Source organism: Oncorhynchus gorbuscha, unplaced genomic scaffold (assembly GCF_021184085.1).
Source record: "Oncorhynchus gorbuscha isolate QuinsamMale2020 ecotype Even-year unplaced genomic scaffold, OgorEven_v1.0 Un_scaffold_11535, whole genome shotgun sequence".
NCBI classification, from domain to species: domain Eukaryota; kingdom Metazoa; phylum Chordata; class Actinopteri; order Salmoniformes; family Salmonidae; genus Oncorhynchus; species Oncorhynchus gorbuscha.
The window spans coordinates 1-9,683 of record NW_025754077.1 but is presented as its reverse complement, the minus strand read 5'-3'; the positions used below and the strand labels follow the sequence as shown (position 1 = coordinate 9,683).

The 9,683-nt window shown below is 51.1% G+C and overlaps 1 protein-coding gene across 1 annotated transcript; it reads right to left on the bottom strand.

Annotated features, from left to right (window-relative positions):
* Nucleotides 1-5,792: 5,792 nt before the first annotated feature.
* On the bottom strand, nt 5,793-9,479 carry LOC124030440 (N6-adenosine-methyltransferase non-catalytic subunit-like). Its single transcript, XM_046341781.1, has 4 exons — nt 9,406-9,479; nt 9,172-9,259; nt 8,585-8,673; nt 5,793-5,844 (listed from the first exon to the last, which is right to left on the bottom strand). The coding sequence occupies exons 1-4, from the start codon at nt 9,469-9,471 to the stop codon at nt 5,815-5,817; spliced, it is 273 nt and encodes a 90-aa protein (XP_046197737.1). The 5' UTR covers nt 9,472-9,479; the 3' UTR covers nt 5,793-5,814.
* Nucleotides 9,480-9,683: the final 204 nt, after the last annotated feature.

Below are 9,683 nucleotides of genomic sequence, written 5' to 3'. Positions count from 1 at the left end.
TGTATAATACCATTCTCCCCAGGTCCCTCTCTCTGTGTATAATACCATTCTCCCCAGGTCCCTCTCTCTGTGTATAATACCATTCTCCCCAGGTCCCTCTCTCTGTGTATAATACCATTCTCCCAGGTCCCTCTCTCTGTGTATAATACCATTCTCCCCAGATCCCTCTCTCTGTGTATAATACCATTCTCCCCAGGTCCCTCTCTCTGTGTATAATACCATTCTCCCCAGGTCCCTCTCTGTGTATAATACCATTCTCCCCAGGTCAGTCCTCTCTCTGTGTATAATACCATTCTCCCCAGGTCCCTCTCTCTGTGTATAATACCATTCTCCCCAGGTCCCTCTCTCTGTGTATAATACCATTCTCCCCAGGTCCCTCTCTCTGTGTATAATACCATTCTCCCCAGGTCCCTCTCTCTGTGTATAATACCATTCTCCCCAGGTCCCTCTCTCTGTGTATAATACCATTCTCCCCAGGTCCCTCTCTCTGTGTATAATACCATTCTCCCCAGGTCCCTCTCTCTGTGTATAATACCATTCTCCCCAGGTCCCCTCTCTCTCCATTCTCCCCAGGCCCACTTAATACCATTCTCCCCAGGTCCCCTCTCTCTGTGTATAATACCATTCTCCCCAGGTCCCTCTCTCTGTGTATAATACCATTCTCCCCAGGTCCCTCTCTCTGGTCCCTGTGTATAATACCATTCTCCCCAGGTCCCTCTCTCTGTGTATAATACCATTCTCCCCAGGTCCCTCTCTCTGTGTATAATACCATTCTCCCCAGGTCCCTCTCTGTATAATACCATTCTCCCCAGGTCAGTCCCTCTCTGATCCACACCAGAGAAAGACAAAGGAACGCAGGGCTGATATCTCCTCTATCTCCAGCTTCATTATCTAGAGGGAGAGAAGAAGAGGGAGAAGAGAAGGGGAGGGGAGGGGAGAGAGAGGAGGGGAGAGAAGGAAGGAGGGAGGGGAGGAGAGAGGAAGGAGAAGGGGAGGAGAGAGGAGGGGGAGAGAAGGAGGGGGAGGAGAGAAGGGGAGAGAAGGAGGGAGGGTAAGAGGGGGAAGAGGGGGAGAAGGGGGGAGAGAAGAGGGGAGGTAGAGAATTGGGAGAGAGAAGAAGGGGGGGGGAGCAGAGAAGAGGGAGGGGGGGAGAAAGAACTCAGAGGAGAGAGAGAAGAGGGGGAGGAGAGAAGAGAGAAATCAACAGAAACCTTTAAACAATGCTTCTATTAAATATCTTCATTATTATAACCCCCCCAGTAACTCATGTTCTTTACACAGTAACCCACATTGTCCCAGGGTCAGCACCCCCCCAGTAACTCACATTGTCCCAGGTCCAGCACCCCAGTAACTCACATTGTCCCAGGTCCAGCACCCCCCCAGTAACTCACATTGTCCCAGGTCCAGCACCCCCCAGTAACTCACATTGTCCCAGGTCCAGCACCCCAGTAACTCATTGTCCAGGTCCAGCACACTTTTCCCCCAGTAACTCACATTGTCCCAGGTCCAGCACCCCCAGTAACTCACATTGTCCCAGGTCAGCACCCCCAGTAACTCACATTGTCCCAGGTCCAGCACCCCCAGTAACTCATTGTCCCAGGTCCAGCCCCCCAGTAACTCACATTGTCCCAGGTCCAGCACCCCCAGTAACTCACATTGTCCCAGGTCCAGCACCCCCCCAGTAACTCACATTGTCCCAGGTCCAGCACCCCCCCCAGTAACTCACATTGTCCCAGGTCCAGCACCCCCAGTAACTCACATTGTCCCAGGTCCAGCACCCCCAGTAACTCACATTGTCCCAGGTCAGCACCCCCAGTAACTCATTGTCCCAGGTCCAGCACCCCCCAGTAACTCACATTGTCCCAGGTCCAGCACCCCCCCAGTAACTCACATTGTCCCAGGTCCAGCACCCCCCCCCAGTAACTCACATTGTCCCAGGTCCAGCACCCCCAGTAACTCACATTGTCCCAGGTCCAGCACCCCCCCAGTAACTCACATTGTCCCAGGTCAGCACCCCCAGTAGCTCACATTGTCCCAGGTCCAGCACCCCCCAGTAACTCACATTGTCCCAGGTCCAGCACCCCCAGTAACTCACATTGTCCCAGGTCAGCACCCCCAGTAACTCACATTGTCCAGGTCCAGCACCCCCCAGTAACTCACATTGTCCCAGGTCAGCACCCCCCAGTAACTCATTGTCCCAGGTCCAGCCCCCCCCAGTAACTCATTGTCCCAGGTCCAGCACCCCCCAGTAACTCACATTGTCCCAGGTCCAGCACCCCCCCAGTAACTCACATTGTCCCAGGTCCAGCACCCCCCCCCAGTAACTCACATTGTCCCAGGTCCAGCACCCCCCAGTAACTCACATTGTCCAGGTCCAGCACCCCCAGTAACTCATTGTCCCAGGTCCAGCACCCCCCCCCCCAGTAACTCACATTGTCCCAGGTCCAGCACCCCCCAGTAACTCACATTGTCCCAGGTCCAGCACCCCAGTAACTCACATTGTCCCAGGTCCAGCACCCCCAGTAACTCACATTGTCCCAGGTCCTTTTCCCCAGTAACTCATTGTCCCAGGTCCAGCACCCCCCCAGTAACTCACATTGTCCCAGGTCCAGCACCCCCAGTAACTCATTGTCCCAGGTCCAGCACCCCCCCAGTAACTCACATCGTCCCAGTTCCAGTAGCGTTCTGTGTGGGTATTCCTGACTCTCTGTAGTACCCCCCAGTAACTCACATCGTCCCAGTTCCAGTAGCGTTCTGTGGGGGTATTCTGACTCTCTGGTAGTACCCCCAGTAACTCACATCGTCCCAGTTCCAGCACCGTTCTGTGTGGGGGTCCACATCTGTCCCCCCCCAGTAACTCCCCCCCCAGTAACGTTCTGTGTGGGGTATTCCTGACTCTCTGTAGCACCCCCAGTAACTCACATCGTCCCAGTTCAGTAGCGTTCTGTGTGGGGTATTCCTGACCCTGTAGTACCCCCAGTAGCCCATCGTCCCAGTTCCGCGTTCTGTTGTCCCTGACTCCAGTACCCCCAGTAACTCACATCGTCCAGGTCCAGTAGCGTTCTGTGTGGGGTATTTGTCCCTGGTCCCCCAGTACCCCCCCAGTTCCAACTCACATCGTCCCAGTTCCAGCACCCCCAGTGTGGGGTATTCCCACTCTCTAGTACCCCCCAGTAACTCACATCGTCCCAGTTCCAGTAGCGTTCTGTGTGGGGTGTTCTGACACTCTGTAGTACCCCCCCCAGTAACTCACATCGCCCAGTTCCAGTAGCGTTCTGTGGTATTCCTGACTCTCTGTAGTACCCCCCCAGTAACTCACATCGTCCCAGTTCAGTAAGCGTTCTGTGTGGGGTATTCCTGACTCTCTGTAGTACCCCCAGTAACTCACATCGTCCCAGTTCCAGTAGCGTTCTGTGTGGGGTATTCCTGACTCTCTGTAGTACCCCCAGTAACTCACATCGTCCCAGTTCCAGTAGCGTTCTGTGTGGGGTATTCCTGACTCTCTGTAGACCCCCAGTAACTCATCGTCCCAGTTCCAGTAGCGTTCTGTGTGGGGTATTCCTGACTCTCTGTAGTACCCCCAGTAACTCATCGTCCCAGTTCTGCGTTCTGTGTGGGTATTCTGACTCTCTGTAGTACCCCCAGTAACTCACATCGTCCCAGTTCCAGTAGCGTTCTGTGTGGGGTATTCCTGACTCTGACCCCCAGTCGTTCTGTGTGGGGTATTCCTCTCTGTAGTACCCCCCAGTAACTCACATCGTCCCAGTTCCAGTAGCGTTCTGTGTGGGGTATTCCTGACACTCTGTAGTACCCCCTGACTCTCAGTACCCCCACTCACATCGTCCCAGTTCAGTATTCTGTGACTCTCTGTAGTACCCCCAGTAGCGTTCTGTGTGGGGTATTCTGACTCTCTGTAGTACCCCCCCCAGTAAGTCACATCGTCCCAGTTCCAGTAGCGTTCTGTGTGGGGTATTCCTGACTCTCTGTAATACCCCCAGTAATCATCGTCCCAGTTCAGTAGCGTTCTGTGTGGGGTATTCCTGACTCTCTGTAGTACCCCCAGTAACTCACATCGTCCCAGTTCCAGTAGCGTTCTGTGTGGGGTATTCTGACTCTCTGTAGTACCCCCCAGTAACTCAGTTCATCGTTCTGTGTGGAATTATTCCAGTTCAGTAGCGTTCTGTGTGGGGTATTCCTGACTCTCTGTAGTACCCCCAGTAACTCACATCGTCCCAGTTCCAGTAGCGTTCTGTGTGGGGTATTCCTGACTCTCTGTAGTACCCCCCCAGTAACTCATCGTCCCAGTTCCAGTAGCGTTCTGTGTGGGGTATTCTTGACTCTCTGTAGTACCCCCCAGTAGCGTTCTGTGTGGGGTATTCTGACTCTCTGTAGTACCCCCTCTGTAGTACCCCCAGTAACTCACATCGTCCCAGTTCAGTAGCGTTCTGTGTGGGAGTATTCCTGACTCTCTGTTAGTACCCCCCCCCAGTAACTCACATCGTCCCAGTTCCAGTAGCGTTCTGTGTGGGGTATTCCTGACTCTCTGTAGTACCCCCAGTAACTCACATCGTCCCAGTTCCAGTAGCGTTCTGTGTGGGGTATTCCTGACTCTCTGTAGTACCCCCCAGTAACTCACATCGTCCCAGTTCCAGTAGCGTTCTGTGTGGGGTATTCCTGACTCTCTGTACCCCCAGTACCCCCCAGGTTCCAGCGTTCTGTGTGGGGTATTCTGACTCTCTGTAGTACCCCCCCCCCAGTAACTCACATCGTCCCAGTTCCAGTAGCGTTCTGTGTGGGGTATTCCTGACTCTCTAGTACCCCCAGTAACTCACATCGTCCCAGTTCAGTAGCGTTCTGTGGGGTATTCCTGACTCTCTGGTACCCCCACCCCCAGTAACTCACATCGTCCCAGTTCCAGTAGCGTTCTGTGTGGGGTATTCCTGACTCTCTGTAGTACCCCCAGTAACTCACATCCCAGTTCCAGTAGCGTTCTGTGTGGGGTATTCCTGACTCTCTGTAGTACCCCCCAGTAACTCACATCGTCCCAGTTCCAGTAGCGTTCTGTGTGGGGTATTCCTGACTCTCTGTAGTACCCCCAGTAACTCACATCGCGTTCTGTGTGGGGGTATTCCTGACTCTCTGTAGTACCCCCAGTAACTCACATCGTCCCAGTTCCAGTAGCGTTCTGTGTGGGGGTATTCCTGACTCTCTGTAGTACCCCACCCCCAGTAACTCACATCGTCCCAGTTCCAGTAGCGTTCTGTGTGGGGTATTCCTGACTCTCTGTAGTACCCCCCAGTAACTCACATCGTCCCAGTTCCAGTAGCGTTCTGTGGGGGTATTCCTGACTCTCTGTAGTACCCCCAGTAACTCACATCGTCCAGTTCAGTAGCGTTCTGTGTGGGGTATTCCTGACTCTCTGTAGTACCCCCAGTAACTCACATCGTCCCAGTTCCAGTAGCGTTCTGTGTGGGGTATTCTGACTCTCTGTAGTACCCCCCCTCCCAGTAACTCACATCGTCCCAGTTCCAGTAGCGTTCTGTGTGGGGTATTCCTGACTCTCTGTAGTACCCCCCCAGTAGCGTTCTGTGTGGGGTATTCCTGACTCTCTGTAGTACCCCCAGTAACTCACATCGTCCCAGTTCAGTAGCGTTCTGTGTGGGGTATTCCTGACTCTCTGTAGTACCCCCAGTAACTCACATCGTCCCAGTTCCAGTAGCGTTCTGTGTGGGGGGTATTCCTGACTCTCTGTAGTACTCCTCTGGCGGGGGCTCCAGCAGGATCACATCAAACTTAGTCTTCAGATCACGCAGGTCAAAGTGCTCTGGGTCGGCCTGCAGATACCTACATTAACACGTGAGTCATTTAGCAGATCGGCTCTCTATCAGGTCATTTAACAGGCTAGTCATTTAACAGACTCTCCTATCAGGAGTCATTTAACAGACTCTCCTATCAGGAGTCATTTAACAGACTCTCCTATCAGGGAGTCATTTAAAGAACTCTCCTATCAGGGAGTCATTTAACAGACTCTCCTATCAGGGAGTCATTTAACGAACTCTCCTATCAGGAGTCATTTAACAGACTCTCCTATCAGGGAGTCATTTAACAGACTCTCCTATCAGGGAGTCATTTAACAGACTCTCCTATCAGGGAGTCATTTAACGAACTCTCCTATCAGGAGTCATTTAACAGACTCTCCTATCAGGGAGTCATTTTAACAGACTCTCCTATCAGGGAGTCATTTAACGAACTCTCCTATCAGGGAGTCATTTAACAGACGACTCTATCAGGGAGTCATTTAACAGACTCTCCTATCAGAGTCATTTAACAGACTCTCCTATCAGGGAGTCATTTAACGAACTCTCCTATCAGGGAGTCATTTAACGAACTCTCTATCGGGAGTCATTTAACGAACTCTCCTATCAGGAGTCATTTAACGAACTCTCCTATCAGGGAGTCATTTAACGAACTCCTATCAGGGAGTCATTTAACAGACTCTCCTATCAGGGAGTCATTTAACGAACTCTCCTATCAGGGGAGTCATTTAACACTCTCCTATCAGGGAGTCTCCTATTCATTTAACAGACTCTCCTATCAGAGTCATTTAACAGACTCTCTCCTATCAGAGTCATTTAACAGACTCTCTATCAGGGAGTCATTTAACAGACTCTCCTATCAGGGAGTCATTTAACAGACTCTCCTATCAGGGAGTCATTTAATCAGGGTCATTTAACAGACTCTCCTATCAGGAGTCATTTAACAGACTCTCCTATCAGGAGTCATTTAACAGACTCTCCTATCAGAGTCATTTAACAGACTCTCCTATCAGGGAGTCATTTAACAGAAAACTCTCCTATCAGGAGTCATTTAACAGACTCTTCTATCAGGGAGTCATTTAACGAACTCTCCTATCAGGGAGTCATTTAACAGACTCTTCTATCAGAGTCATTTAACAGACTCTTCTATCAGGGAGTCATTTAACAGACTCTCTATCAATCATTTAACGAACTCTCCTATCAATGACTGGGGCCTACATAGGGGTTAAATGACTGGGACCTACATGGGGGTTAAATGACTGGGACCTACATGGGGGGTTAAATGACTGGGACCTACATGGGGGTTAAATGACTGGGACCTGCATGGGGGTTTAATGACTGGGACCTACATGGGGGTTAAATGACTGGGACCTAAATGGGGGTTAAATGACTGGGACCTAAATGGGGGTTAAATGACTGGGACCTCCATGGGGGTTAAATGACTGGGACCTACATGGGGGGGTAAAGGACTGGGACACATGGGGGGTAAATGTAGTCCTTCTGTAGCTCAGTTGGGATAACAGCATGGCGCTTGTACGCCAGGGGGGTTCGATGACTGGGACCACCCATGGGTAGAATGTATGCACACATGACTGTAAATGCTTTGGATAAAGCGTCTGCTAAATGGCATATATTATTATATATTATTATATATTAAATGACTGGGACCTACATGGGGGTTAAATGACTGGGACCCACATGGGGGGGGTATTTTGACTGGGACCTACATGGGGGGAGGGGCTAATGACTGGGACCCACAGGGGGGGGTAAATGACTAGGACCTAGATGGGGGGGGGTGACTGGGACCTACATGGGGGGTAAATGACTGGGACTCCATGGGGTAAATGACTGGGACCTACATTGGGGGGGATGACTGGGACCTACATGGGGGGATAAATGACCAGGACCTACATGGGGGAGGTAAATGACTAGGACCTACATGGGGGGGTAAATGTTAGGATCTACATGGGGGGTAAATGGCTGGGACCTACATGGGGGGTAAATGACTGGGACCTACATGGGGGGGGGGTAAATGACTAGGACCTACATGGGGGAGGTAAATGACTGGGGGAATGACTGGGACCTACATGGGGGGTAATGACTGGGACCTACATGTAAGAGGGGGTGTGACTGGGACCTACATGAGAAATAAACCTGACTGGGACCTACATGAAAGGGGGTAAATGACTGGGACCATGGGGTAAATGTGGGACCTGCATGGGGAGGTAAATGACTGGGACCTACATGGGGGGTAAATGACTGGGACCTCGTAGAGGTAAATGACTGGGACCTACATGGGGGAGTAAATGACTAAGGACCTGCATGGGGGGATAATGACTGGGACCTACATGGGGGTGGGGGTGTGACTGGGACACCATGGGGGGGTGTGACTGGGACCTACGTAGGGGGTTAATGACTAGGACCTACATGGGGGGTAAGTATTGGGACCATGGGGGGGTAAATGACTGGGACCTACATGGGGGTAAATGACTGGGACACTGCATGGGGGGTAATGACTGGGACCACCATGAGGGCTGTGACTGGGACCACCATGTAGGGGGAAAGAAAAGGACCTGCATGGAGAGTGGGACCTGTGGGGCGTGACTGGGACCTGCATGGGGGTAATGACTGGGACCTGCATGGGGTAAATGACTGGGACCTACATGGGGGGGTAAATGACTGGGACCTACATGGGGGGTAAATGACTGGGACCTACATGGGGGGTAAATGACTGGGACCTACATGGGGGGTAAATGACTGGGACCTACATGGGGGGTGTTGGTGGTTGAGATCAGTTCATCCTTCAGTCTGATCAGCTCTCTGAGTTTAGGATACTCTTCAAACCGGTCTGCCAGACCTGAAACACACAGATCACATACAGACACAGATTACTACACAGACACAGATTACACACAGATTATACACAAAGATTACACACACAGAAACAGATTACACACAGAGATTACACACAGACACAAAGATTACACACACACAGATTATACACATCGTTACACACAGATTACACACACAGACACAGATTGATTACACACACACACAAACAACACGCACACACAGATTACATACACACAAGATCATACGCACACACAGATCACACACACAGACAATTTAGTACACACAGAATACACACACAGATTACACACACACAAAGAGATCATACGCACACACAGATTACGCACACAGACACAGATTACACAGACACAGATACAGACACAGATACAGACACACACAGAATACACACACAGATTACAGACACACACAGAATACACACACAGATTACACAGACACAGATTACACAGACACAGATTACACACAGATTACAGACACACTGTCGTACCGACGTCTCTGATGAAGTTCTGTGGTCGGTGTCCGGTGTCGACAAAGTGTTGACAGTAGTCATTATGGGGGTTCAGACTCTGGGTACCCTGATACAGACAGACAGACAGTTAACCTATAACAACAGTGTTGACAGTAGTCATTATGGGGGTTCAGACTCTGGGTACCCTGATACAGACAGACAGACAGTTAACCTATAACAACAGTGTTGACATGTGTGTGCGGTGTGTGTTACCTTCAGGAAGGTGGTAGAGTCCTTGTAGACCTCCTCATAAGGGTTGCTCTCATCGGGCGGCTGCATCTCCAACTCTTCCAATACACACACACACACATACACACACACACACACACACATCACACACACACATTCACACACACATCACACACACACACACATACACACACACACACACACACACACACACACACACACATTATGAAACAGAGACGTTCCTCTCAGTGATCCAGTCTATCACAGAGACGGTCCTCTCAGTGATCCAGTCTATCACAGAG